At 36.5% G+C, this 14293-nt stretch overlaps 1 protein-coding gene across 1 annotated transcript in view; it reads left to right on the top strand.

Moving 5' to 3' along the window:
- Positions 1-14293, top strand: part of COG5 (component of oligomeric golgi complex 5) — a 287797-nt gene that overhangs the window by 181292 nt on the left and 92212 nt on the right. Inside the window, exon 11 of the mRNA XM_088834301.1 lies at positions 5082-5163. Within this exon, the coding sequence (XP_088690427.1) occupies positions 5082-5163 (82 nt within the window). The remainder of the gene's footprint in view (positions 1-5081; positions 5164-14293) is intronic.

Below are 14293 nucleotides of genomic sequence, written 5' to 3'. Positions count from 1 at the left end.
CAGCCCAGCGTTCCTCATGATGTACTCTGCATATAAGTTAAATAAGCAAGGTGACAGTATACAACCTTGACGTACACCTTTTCCTATTTGGAACCAGTCTGTTGTTCCATGTCCAGTTCTAACTGTTGCTTCCTGACCTGCATACAGAGGCATACAAGAGGCAGGTCAGGTGGTCTGGGATTCCCATCTCTTTCAGAATGTTCCACAGTTTATTGTGATCCACACAGTCAAAGGCTTTGGCATAGTCAATGAAGCAGAAGTAGATGTTTTTCTGAAACTCTCTTGCTTTTTTGATGATCCAGCAGATGTTGGCAATTTGATCTCTGGTGCCTCTGCCTTTTCTAAAACCTGCTTGAACATCTGGGAGTTCACGGTTTACATACTGCTGAAGCCTGGCTTGGAGAATTTTGAGCATGACTTTACTAGCGTGTGAGATGAGTGCAATTGTGCGGTAGTTTGAGCAATCTTTGGCATTGCCTTTCTTTGGGATTGGAATGAAGACTGACCTCTTCCAGTCCTGTGGCCACTGCTGAGTTTTCCAAATCTGCTGGCATATTGAGTGCAGCACTTTCACAGCATCATCTTTCAAGACTTGAAATAGCTCAACTGGAATTCCATCACCTACACTAGCTTTGTTAGTAGTGATGCTTTCTAAGGCCCACTTGACTTCACATTCCAAGATGTCTGGCTCTAGGTCAGTGATCACGTTATCGTGACTATCTTGGTCGTGAAGATCTTTTTTGTACAGTTCTTCTGTGTATTCCTGCCACCTCTTCTTAATATCTTCTGCTTCTGTTAGGTCCATACCATTTTTGTCCTTTATCGAGCCCATCTTTGCATGAAACGTTCCCTTGGAATCTATAATTTTCTTGAAGAGGTCTCTTGTTTTTCCTATTCTGTTGTTTTCCTCTATTTCTTTGCATTGATCACTGAGGAAGTCTTTCTTATCTCTCCTTGCTATTCTTTGGAACTCTGCATTCAGATGCTTATATCTTTCCTTTTCTCCTTTGCTTTTCGCCTCTCTTCTTTTCACAGCTATTTGTAAGGCGTCCTCAGACAGCCATGTTGCTTTTTTGCATTTTTTTTCCATGGGGATGGTCTTGGTCCCTGTCTCCTGTACAATGTCACGAACCTCCGTCCAGAGTTCATCAGGCACTCTATCAATCAGATCTAATCCCTTAAATCTATTTCTCACTTCCACTGTATAATCATAAGGGATTTGATTGAGGTCATATCTGAATGGTCTAGTGGTTTTCCCTACTTTCTTCAATTTAAGTCTGAATTTGGCAATAAGGAGTTCATGATCTGAGCCACAGTGCTAACTTTATTTTTGGGGGCTCCAAAATCACTGCAGATGGTGATTGCAGCCATGAAATTAAAAGATGCTTGCTCCTTGGAAGGAAAGTTATGACCAACCTAGACAGCATATTAAAAAGCAGAGACATTACTTTGTCAACAAAGGTCCGTCTAGTCAAGGCTATGATTTTTCCAGTGGTCATGTGTGGTTGTGAGAGTTGGACTATAAGGAAAGCTGAGCACAGAAAAGTTGATGCTTTTGAACTATGGTGTTGGAGAAGACTCTTGAGAGTCCCTTGACTGCAAGGCGATCCAACCAGTCCATCCTAAGGGAGATCAGTCCTGGGTGTTCATTGCAAGGGCTGATGTTGAAGCTGAAACTCCAATACTTTTGCCACCTGATACTCATTGGGAAAGACCCTGATGCTCTGGAAGATTGAGGGCAGGAGGAGAAGGGGACGACTGAAGATGAGATGGTTGGATGGCATCACTGACTCAGTGGACATGGGTTTGGGTGGACTCTGGGAGTTGGTGATGGACAGGGTGGCCTGGTGTGCTGCGGTTAAATGGGTTGCAAAGAGTCGGACATGACTGAGTGACTGAACTGAACTGATGACCCAGAAATCCCACTGCTGGGCATACTTACCAAGGAAACCAGAATTGAAAGAGACACGTGTACTCCAGTGTTCATTGCAGCACTGTTTATAATAGCCATGACATGGAAGCAACCTAGATGTCCATCGTCAGATGAATGAATAACCAATACAGTATACTAACACATATGTATGGAATTTAGAAAGAATGTAACAATGACTCTATATGTGAGACAGCAAAATAGACACAGATGTATAGACCAGTCTTTTGGACTCTGTGGGAGAAGACAAGGGTGGGATGATTTGAGAGAATAGCATTGAAACATGTATGTTATCATATGTGAAACAGATCGCCAGTCCAGGTTTGATGCATGAGGCAGGGTGCTCAGGGCTGGTGCACTGGGATGACCCTTGGGATGGGATGGGGAGGGTTCAGGATGGGGAACACATGTACACCCATGGCTGATTCATGTCAATGTATGGCAAAAACCACTACAATATTGTAAAGTAATTAGCCTCCAATTAAAACAAATAAATTAAAAAAAAATGTTGCTTAAAAAATATGTTACAGGCACAGACATACATGTGTACATAGATACCATGGAATGTTATTTAGTCTTAAGATGCTAAAGATGGTTGAAACTTGACATCATGCTAAATGAAACAATCTGATCACAAAAAACACACATATTTTGTATAGTTACGTTCTTGGAAAGTAGATAGGTGGTTTCCAAGGGCTGGGGTAAAAAGAAAATGGTAGTAGTTCATTAGTTATAGAGTTTCAGTTTTGCAAGATGGAAAAGTTGCTGGGATCTGTTCCACAAGAAGGTACATGGAGTTTACACTACTGTCATCTTGAAAGTGGCTAAGGTGGTAAATCTTATGTTTTTTAACCACAATTGTAAAAGGACAGGAAGCATTTTATGCATTTTTTTCTGTGAAATTTTTTTTAAATGAGGACTGGGTATTAAGTATTTTGTTAATTTAATTGAAGGGTATTAATTGCCTTTCATTTACTCAGCTACATGATTCTGTAGATTTCCTTATTGGAAACATTGGGCTATTGCATTAATACGTTTCCTAATATTTAATGATACTTACATTGCTGACATAAATCCAACTTGTTTATGTAGATAATTCAAATACCAAAGTCAATTTACTGTTATACCTGAGAATTTTGTATTTGTATGCTTAAGCAAGATTGACCCATTTTCTTATTTAAGTGTGTGTGTGTAGAAGCATATATATATGCATGTGTATGTATGTGTGTATATAGTCATCAAATGTTCTTCATCTTAGCTTTCAGTTTTTTACCATTATGATGTTATCTGTGGACTTGTCATATATGGCCTTTATTATGTTGTGATAATTTCCTAGCTTGTTGGGTGGTTTTATCATGAAAGTGTGTTGAACTTTGTCTAATGCTATTTTGTCTATCAGTTTAGATGATCATGTGGTTTTGTCGTTGATTTTGTTAATGTGATGTATTATAATGATTATTTAATTTGATGAAAAAGTCAGTTTTTTTAACTAAAGTTTAATCAGCTACAATGTTGCATTAGTCACAGTACAGCAAAGTGATTCAGTTATAGTTTTATATATAGTAGATATATATACTTCCCCAGATTCTTTTCCATTCGAAGTTATTACAAAATATTGAATATAATTCCTTGTGCTATTATAGGTCCTTGTTGGAAAAACATCCACTTTAAGCTGTATGATATACAGTGCATCTGCTTACCAATGCAGGAGATATAGGACATGCAGGTTCGAGCTCTGGGTCCGGAAGGTCCCCTGGAGGAGGAAACAGCAGCCCATTCCAGTATTCTTGCCTGGAACATTCCGTGGACAGAGCAGCCTGGCAGACTGCAGTCCACAGGGCTGCAGAGTCGGACACCACTGAGCAGCTGAGCATGCACACATACAGCTTACGTATTGCATAAAATCTTGGTGATCTGAATCTACCTTCTGATCCCTGAGCAAGAAACCAGCAATTATTTGATTTGCCTCTTTTTGTGTTACACAATACCCATTTGAAATCAAAACAAAAGACTTACTAAAGAAAAAAATAACAAGGAAAATAGATACGTGTGCAAATATAGAAGTGAGAAATCAGTATTTTTCATAGTTCATTTTCTTTATAACCTTGAAAAGTAGAATTTCATTTTTGCAAGTGCAAAACTAAAACAGAATTAATGAATTTCTTAATTATTCTTTTTTATTAGTGTAGTCATATTTGAACATTTTGCATATTTATGTGATTAAAGTGAACCATGTGAAATTGGCATTCTTATACTTCAAAAATAGAATATCAACAATTTGATATTATATACCACACATGTAGAAGTACCTTAAAGGACTTGGTAAAATTTCTAGAAGTGCCATTTTGTTTTAACAGTATTAAAATACTTTCTTATTTTAATAGATGATACTTAAATGAATGTTTATCCTTTCTTGTAGTAATTGCTTTCTAAAATATTTATTAATAGTTGAATGATAGTGTCCTGCTAAGCTGAGTAATAGTAATTTGTACTCAGTTGTATCCTACTCTTTGTGACCCCATGGACTGTAACCTGCCAGGCTTCTCTGTCCATGAAATTTTCCCAGCAAAAATACTGGAGTGGGTTGCCATTTCTTATTCCAAATAGTAATTTCTGTGACTTGAAAAAGAAAACACAAAATTATATGTATTCTTCAGGAAGTTTTCTTTTGTAGTTGGTGAATTATATCCTGCTGGTCAGTCTTAATCTTAAGTATGCTTTTTCTTCATTTTCTTATGGTCACACAAATTGCCTTTTGTATATAAAATGATGATAATTGTTATAGTAATAACTAACATTCACCGAGGGTTTATTATATGTTAAGAATTGTCCCAAGAGTTCAGTTTTATAAACTTAAAAAATCCTCTTAATAATTCTGCAGTGTAGGTACTGTTATCATAGTCATACAATGATTTGGCAACTTGCTTAAGTTCACATGGCTAGTAAGTATCAGAGAAGGATGGTGACTGATTATCTGAACATGAGACGTGATTTTAATCATCTGTATATTTCTACTTAGTTAGTTAATAATTTAATTGTTTGATGTCTTAGGAATTTTGACTTAAATGCATTTTTAATACACTGTCAATGCTATATCTTATCCATTATCATTTAAAAAAAATAATACACCCCCTCCTTTTTTGGGCCACAGGATGGACAGGCTGAAATTTTATATACATTTTGGAATTCAGTTACTCAAGCACTTTCTTCTCAGTTTCAGACAGCAACAAATTGTAAGTATAGTATTTATTTTGCAAATTGATTTCAAAGTTTTTCAGTTACTTCAAGAAGTTTTGATCTTTTGGTTTATATAACATATCTTTCAGAAACTCCTGGGTAATTGTCATTTCTTATGTTACCTGTATATTCTGTTATATAAGTTGTTTTCTACACTTTTAAAATACTTAGGATATGAAATGAAATTCTTCAGAAGAATAAGTTAATTCTCCATATATATCAGGGGAACTCTGAATTTTTTCTGTGTAAAAGGATGTTTGATGTTGAAGAATTTTATTAATGCTTGTAGAGTATTTTAATTAGAGTATTTTTGTTCCTAAGAGATATTAAGACACAGAGACCTTATAGCTTTTTCCTTTTTGTAAAAATGATGGTTTGATGAATGAACAGATGAAATGCCCACATCATGAGTTAAAAGTTGCTTAACCAAATATGATCCAGCATTTTTCTCTGTTTGTTTTTGTCATGCAATAAAGGCACAGGGTGGTTCTAAACAGTGAAATATACAAACTAGCTAGTATCATGGAAGTGTTTTTGTCTAATCACTGAATGTAAGAGCATTAAATGTATGGAGGCTTTTTAAAAAAATTTTGAGAGTTTGTATGTAGTTAAATTTTTATTCACAAACATTCACTGAAAGCACTAGTATATGTAAGCAGTATTTAGTCCCTGACAGTCCTGGGTGAATAAACCACAGTACCTGCTTCCGTGCTTCTGTTTGTAAAGAACTGTGCAGCAAGGTAGTGACCACAGAGGTCTTCATTCCTGTGTGGCCAGACAGAACTTATGCAGAGGGTTTATTTTGGAAGATTCTCTCCATTTTCTTCTACAAATCACTCTACTCCGGGAATACTGTGCTTTTCTCTGCTTTATGTATCTGTTTGGTCATCTTTTTTAATAGGTAATTTACATGTATTTACCAACTTTGAGCAGAGGATTCTATGAGGTTTTGACAAGTGTTTACATCCTTATAATTGCCTTTGCAAGACATAGAACATTTCCATCACCTCCAAATGTCCTTCATGTACTTATAGTCAATTTCTTATTCCTGCCTCTTGGCTCCTGGCAGCTAATGGTAAGTTTTCTGTCAGTATAAGTTAGCTTTTCATAGATTTTTATAAAACCGGAATCATGCAGTATGAGAACTTTTACAGCAGTGTATAGTTATTTTAAGATTTATTCACATTGTTGCATGTTCCAGTAGTCTATTTTCACTTTTGACTAAACTTTCATTGTATAGATATATGCTATTTGTCTGTTCCTCCGTTAGAGGGTAACTGGGTTATTAAAGTTTGAGGTTATTACGAGTAAAGCTACTGTAATCATTTACATACAGATCTTTTGTAGACATATGTCTTCATTCTCTTGGGTAAATACTTGAGTGGAATTTCCTGATCATTTGATACGTATATGTTACCTTTAAATAACTGCTGAACTGTTTGCTAAAATGAATGTATGATTTTTCATCCACATCAACAATGTATGATAATTCCTCTTACCTTTTTATCAATCCATGATATTGTTATTTTACTTTTAGCCATTCTTGTGTTTAGTAGATTTTCATTGTGGTTTTAACTTCCACTGGCCTAAAGACTAGTGATAACCATATTTTCACATTATTTTCATCTGTGTATCTTTATTAATCAAGTACTTGTAAAAAGTATTGACTTTTTAGCTTTAATTTTTTAGCTTATTGCTTGTCCTCTTCTTCACACTTCCCTGGTGGCACAGTGATAAATAATCTGCCTGCAATTTAGGAGACCCGAGTTCGATCCCTGGGTTGGAAAGATCCCTTGGAGGAGGAAATGGCAACCCACTCCAGTATTCTTGCCTGGAGAATTCCATGGACAGAGTAACCTGGCGGGCTACAGTCCATGGGGTCACAAAGAGTTGGACAGGACTGTGACTAACACTTTCACTGTCTTCTAATTATTAAGTCTTGACTCATTGGAAAAGACTCTGATGCTGGGAGGGATTGGGGGCAGGAGGAGAAGGGGATGACAATGAGATGGCTGGATGGCATCACCGACTCTTTGGAGGTGGGTTTGAGTGAACTCCGGGAGTTGGTGATGGACAGGGAGGCCTGGCGTGCTGAGATTCATGGGGTCGCAAAGAGTCGGATACGACTGAGTGACTGAACTGAACTGAACTGACTGAAGATAATTTTATATATCTGGATTCAAAGTCCTTTCTCAGATGTTTGTTTTGCAAATACATATGTCTGTGTTTGCCTTTTTATTTTCTTAACGGTATCTTCCAAATGATAAAAGTTTTATTTTTGAACCAGTATAACCTATCAATTTTTCTTTTATAACTTTTGGAGGATTTTTTGACCTAAGAAATCTTTGTCTAACCTAAGGCTGTAAGTATTTCCTCCTATATTTTGTTGTAGAAGTTTTACTGGATTCATTTGGAGTTAATTTTTGTGTATGGTATGAGATCATGGTCAAGGTTTATTTCTTTGCATGTGGATTTGAGATGAGATGTTATACTTTGCCTGTTGACTGTCCTGGCACTTTAGTTGAACGTCATGTGGTTGTATACGTGTAAGACTGTTTTTGGCTCCACTTTGTTTCTTTTTTTTAATGCACATCCATGTTTTATAAATAACATATGATTTTCAGTCACTAAAGTAGAAATTATCTTTATTTATTTACTTAATAATTTTGGTTATTCTAGTTTCTTACACCATGCATGAAACTAAGTTTTTCATGAAACCAATTATCATCCTGAAATTTTCTTTAATACTTTCACACTGTAAGCCAATTATGTTTAAAGAATTACATTTATTAATACTTACATACCAGTATGGAAACACAAAGATGTAAATTTACCTACAAAATGTGTAAGAATAATTACAAAATTCATTAAAATCTTGATTTTCAGAGTAAAAGAAGGCTAATGTAAAAGCTCATTTATTGCTATCACAATATTTATGCTTTCAAGCATTCATTGAAATTGTACTTTATCACTTTAAAGCCTTTACAGAAACCTTGGAGTTGCTGTAGACTGTGTTTTACTTTCTTTATTTAATGATTAAATTTAAATTTCATTTATAACATTTTTTCTCTCAATATGGAAGGAGTGTGCCAAAGAAAATAGCCTTAGAATTATTGAAAAATTTCAAACCTTTAATCATTACATCTTCCAGTATTGTTTATGATTGGTTTACTTATCACATTTTTAGTAGAAACTGTATAAGGTAAGCTTTATCTCAAAAATCACACAAATACTAAGAGAGTATAAAACTCAGCCTCTGTACACTCATACTGAATCAAATCTCAGAGACAGAATTTTGGGTGAAGTAGAAAAGAATACTTTGTCAGAATTATTTTGTCAGACAAAGAATACTTTGTCAGACACAGGGCAACACAGTGGGCTCATACCCTGAAAAACTTTGTGTCCCAACCTGGAGGGATTTGGTGAGGAGTTTTATAGCAGTGGTTCAAGAGCAGGGTTGCTGATAAGGGTCAGGGTATGTGCAGGGCCTGGATTCCTTTAATCTGGTGGTCTCAGGTGGTCTCCCCATACGATATGGTTCTTTTTTTGTTTATTTTCTGGTTGCACTGAGGCTTCACTGTTACAATAAGGGGCTACTGTCTAGGTGTGGTGGGCATATTTAATTGTCCTGCAACATGTGGAATCTTCCCCGACCAGGAATCAAGCTCATGTCCCCAGCATTGGCAGATGGATTCCTAACCACTGAACCACCAGGGAAGTCCTCAGCTGAGGTTCTTGAGATTATCAAATTGTGACCTTTCTGCAATGAAGAATGCTTCATCAAGTAGTTCATCTTCCTTTTTTGGGGTGTTTTAGTTCTGTAGAAGAGTTCAAAGATACCGTTACATATATCCCTTAAAGCAGACCGTGCTTCAAATCTGCGTGTTTGTTTCTTGCAAGATCCTCCTTTGTCTCTGCATCTTCTCCCTTCCCTGATTAGCCACTGTTCATATCTGCCCTCTGGAACTCAGGGAAGGTCAGGGAAGCATGAGTCTACTCCCTACAAACACAGAATGGGGTACCCAAAGGCTTCTGGGCATTGGAGCCCTATATGGTTCTGCTCATTTTCAACTCTAGGGACTGGTACTGGAATGGAAATGCCCTTGTCTATAATGCAGTACTGTGTCATTTCTGGGTCTGGTTGATTGAATTTTCTTCTCATCACTGATGTTTTTCTCTACTTTTTTGTATATCTAATAATTTGTGATTGAGTATCAGACATGAATTTTTACCTTGTTTTGTACTAGATACTTTTGTCTTCCAGTCAATATTCTTACTCTTGGATACTGTCAAGTTGCTGAAAAATAATTTTGATCCCATTGAGTCTTGCTTTTTAGATTTATTGGCAAAACCTGAGCAGTGTTTTACTTTGGAGCTAATTATTTCCCACTGCTGAGGCTAGACTCGTATTACTCTACCAAATAGTTTTGGTTTTTTAGTTTGGCTTTCGGGAACAGGCACTCTTCCCAGTCTTGCATGAGGAACAGGTATATTCTCTTTAATCCTTACGCTTGTTTTTACCCCCCAAATTCTGAAAGTTTTCTCTCACATATACTGATTAGTGTTTTCCTGAATACTCAGGGTGAATCATTTGCAGATCTTTGCAGTTCTCTTTTTGTGCAGCTCTCTCTGGCATGTTGTCTTGTGAATTCTCATTGTCTTCCTGATCTTGAGGACCATAGAGGGAGAAAGATCGCTTCCTCTTTCCTGTGCCATAACCTGGAAACAACTGCCGGCAATCACAGGGTCCACTCATTAGTTTCCTGTTACTCAAGGATCACATTGTGTTCAGTGTTTTAAAAATCATTATATCATATATTTCACCTTGTTTGTTTTTTGGTTATTTCAGAGAGGAGAGTAATTCTTGTTCATGTTACCGCATCTTACCAGAAGCAGAAGTTTCTTATCTAGCTTTAAGAACAGTTTTTATAAGTGCATTTCAGAATACTGAGTTGGCCGGAAAGTTCATTCGGATTTTTCTTAAGAAGTTAATGGAAAAACCCAAACAAAATTTTTTGGCCAACCCAATATTATGTAGGGTATGTATGTGTGTGTGTGTGCGCACTTAATGGTACCATCATCTACTTATCTTTAGTCATCTGCTTTCTTATTTTCTGTAACCATTACAAACTCTTGGCTCTTTCCACATGCCCTCCTTTTTCCCATCTGCTCACTTTGAGTCACTAACCTTTTATCCTGGGTCAGCAGGACAATTAATGTCATTAAGAAACTCAGAAGTCTGTAACTGTCCTCCAGAGAAAAGCCTGATTTCCTCCCTGTGGGCCTTGAAGAGTAAGATAACTTTCTTCTTCAAAGCCACCCATTTACTGATGGATACCTGATCCTTTGTTTACCCCTTCCTCTCAACAACATTATTCTTTTTTTTGATTTTGCATTTCCACTTTTCTTTTGATCTTTCCCTCTTTGATATAAACCTATTTCAGTTGCTCTAATCTAATTAAAGCTATAGAGTTTCTTTTTTTTTTTAGTTACTGTCTAATCTCTCCTCTTTTATTCTAACTTCTCAAAAGAGTAGTTTACATTTTTTGTCTTTAGTTTTATTCCACTGATTTCTCAGCTTGGTGAACTCTTGCATTCTACTGAAATTGCTCTCAATGAAGCAGGCAATGATCTACCTCTTAATTACCAAATCCAGTGGATATGTTTCACTTCTTATCCTATGGAACCTATCTGACCTGTGTAGTCAAAGAAGCTAGTGAGAGGAAATACAATATTTTTAGGCAGAAAACCCCATTAATATTTACATTCGGAGTAGTTGGTTGCTTCTATTAACATTATTACTGTAATAACTTCCTTTGGGAGAACTTTTAGTGGCTCAGAAGGTAAAGAATCTATCTGCAGTGCAGGAGACCCAGGTTCGATCTATCCGCGGGTTGGGGAAGATCCCCTGGAAAAGGGAATGGCTACCCACTCCAGTATTCTTGCCTGGGAAATCCTATGGACAGAGGAGCCTGTTAGAGTACAGTCCCTGGGTTGCAAAGAGTTGGACTCAACTGAGCAACTAACAACACAAAATAAGTTTAAAAAAACTTTTTTAAAATAAAAGTTTGAGGAAAATATTACCAAATTAAAATGAAGTGAGAAACACCTAAGAAGCTATTGGGCTGCACACTGCAGGCCTACAAGACCTGTGCTTGCTTAGTTTCAAGACTAAAGAGAGAGCTGGAGTCTATTTATATAGCTCAAACAGTCAGTGAAATGTAATGTAGTAATTGTTAAAATTATAGACAGGCAATATTAAGAAAATGCAACCATCTGCAGAATTGAATATTATACACAATGTAACAGATTGTATAAGTAAGATTTTGGCAGAAAATACCTAAAGGAAAAATTTCCTAGTTAGAAACATGTTCTTTCTGATTATAAATGTTTGTGCTTAGCAAAAAGAATTTGTACTTGATATAATAAGATATATCTATGGGTTTGACAAGGAATTTACTTTTTTAAAAAGGAAAGGGGCCTGAATTTGTGATTATGAAGATTCAGAGTAGCTTCTGCCAGACATGTGCAGCTCTAATTGTCTGTGGCTGATAGTGATTTCCAAGATGATTTCCAAGATTTATGTCTGTTACCTCTCTGTTGTAGTTTCCGGACAATAATGGTTGCTCGCCAGCCGGTTGGGTTATGGTACACATGTTTTCAAGTCTCAGTAGAAACAAGCAAATCGAAAAGATGCTAGTGCCCTTTTATAAAAGCTTAAAAAGATTTTTTGAAATATGATTAAAATGTTCTGGCAGTAAATCTGTTTTAAAATATTTAAAGCCCTTTGTGCAGTTTTAGCCTCTCAGAAGTCTTAAGCAACCGAAGGACTTGAGTCATAGAATTAAGAGAACTACACAGTATATATTTCTAGTGCTTTGGAAAATCATAACGTGAATTGGAGAGATACTTTAGGAGATACGCACATTTGAAGATTTAGAAAGCTTTCAGACTTAAAATGTGTGCTAAAACTAATTACCTTTACTTTTAAAAAATACAGTAATAAATCAGGAGTCCATTCTACCAGGGAAATAGAGGGATAAACAAGCTATGCATTTATAAATACTTTATTTAATGTAGATTTAAAAAATGTTAGAATGGTTTCCCAATTTGTCCCACCTATGTCTACCCCACTGTGTCCATATGTCCATTCTCTGTGTCTACTTCTCTATTCCTGCCCTGCAAATAGATTTATCTATATTGTTTATTTTCTAGACTCCATATATATGCATTAATATGCAGTGCTTTTCTCTTTCTGACTTCAGTCTGTCGGACAGACTCTAGGTCCATCCTCATCACTACAGATGACCCAGTTTCCTTCCATGTTATGACTGAGTAATATTCCATTGTGCGTGTGCACCACAGCTTTATCCCTTCATCTGTCAGTGGATGTGTAGAATGCTTCCACGTCCTTGCTATTGTAGATAGTGCTGCAGTGAGCATTGTCTTTTTGAATTATGTGTCTTTTGAATTACATGTGTCTTTTTGAATTATGGTTTTCTCAGGGTATATGCCCAGTAGTGGGATTGCTGGATCATATGGTAGTTCTTATTTTAGTTTTTTAAGGAACCTCCATACTGTTCTCCATACTGGCTGCATCAGTTTACAGTTCTACCAGCAGTGCCAGAGAGCTCCTTCTCCACACCTTCTCCAACATTTATTGTTTGTAGATTTTTTGACGATGGCTGTTCTTACCAATGTGAGGTGGTACCTCATTGCAGTTTTGATTTGCATTTCTCTAATAATGAGAGATATTGAGCATCTTTTCAAGTGTTTATTGGCCATCTGTATTTTCTGTGTTTTGTTTTAGCCATTCTGGTGGATGTTGAGTCAAATCACATTGTGCTTTAATTTTTATTTTCTTTGTGATTAATGATGTTATTCACTTTTCCATATGTACGTTGACCATCTGCATATACTCTTTTAAAAATGTTATTTTCTATAGCATTGTCTGTCTTTCTAATTTATAGGATTTCATTTACATATTATGAAATATTTTGTTTGTTTCTTTTGTCTCCGTTTGGCTGACAGGTAATTGCTGTTTTAATAAGACTGTCTCTAATTCTCCCCTTTACTTAGGCACGCTTCTCCCGTTTTTTTTAATTTTCTTTTTAAGATTTTTTTTTTGACCATTTTAAAAGTTTTCATTGACTTTGTTACAGTATTGCTTCTGTTTTATGTTTTGGTGTTTTGGCTGTGAGTTATCCAAACCAGGGATGAAACTCCCTCCCCTTGCAGTGGGACGTGAAGTCTTACCCACCGGATTGTGAGGGAAGTCCCTTGTCCCAGGATTTAAATTGAGAAATTGGAGGGTCTTTGTCCCCTCGGCCCTGAAATATTGAAGTTAATTTAGCTCTGTTCTCCAGAGGTTTCCAGACAAGCTCTTTAGGCTCCCACCAGAATCTGTTGGATGTCTTCATGGGAAGGAAGACCTGCCTCTCTCTGTTGGTAGGTGTGTTCTCTCATCTTAGGTTTCCTATGATATGTTTCCACAAATATGAAGGATATTTTAACTTCTGTTCTTTGAAGCTTTGGACCTAGTTCCCCAGCTTCCCTTGCAACTACATAACTGACTAGGTCTTCTATAGGCTACTCAGGTTGAGACTTGTTAAGTTTCAAAATGTTCATTCCAGTCTCATAAATCACCAAAAGCCTTGCCTGTTTTCGTCTTATCCAGCAAAGGTTCTGTGTATGGGGCAAGCTTGACTTTTTAAAAGTACGTCTGCCTTCTTTAGTTGTTACCTTGGGAGCATTGGTCTGCAGCCACTCTTTGTCTTCCTTAGGATACAGTCCCAATGTGATGGTTATTTTTGGTTCCTTCCTGTCCGCTTAGCAGTATTTTTCTCCCTTCTAAATTTTTAAAAAAATTTCTGTCCTGGAGCTTTAGTTCTTGAATGAATCACCCTCTTTCTTCTCAGTATTTACAAATACTGAAGCACCTGTCTGTAATCATCCTCTTCATCTGGATAATTCGCATTCATCTTTTCAGCCTCAGTTTAGAAATAAAGTGTTCCTTGATTCTTCCCTCTTCATCATTGTACTCAAATATGGGTATGGCATCCTCTTATCTGCTCCCACAAAACTCTAACATGTTCCTAGTTTTAATCCTTATCTCATTGCATTGTT

Source organism: Moschus berezovskii, chromosome 3 (genome assembly GCF_049115385.1).
Source record: "Moschus berezovskii isolate FMDL1 chromosome 3, NW_MosBer_1.0, whole genome shotgun sequence".
Classification (NCBI taxonomy): Eukaryota; Metazoa; Chordata; class Mammalia; order Artiodactyla; family Moschidae; genus Moschus; species Moschus berezovskii.
Note: the sequence above shows the minus strand (reverse complement) of the source record. Positions and strands in the feature narration are given on the sequence as shown.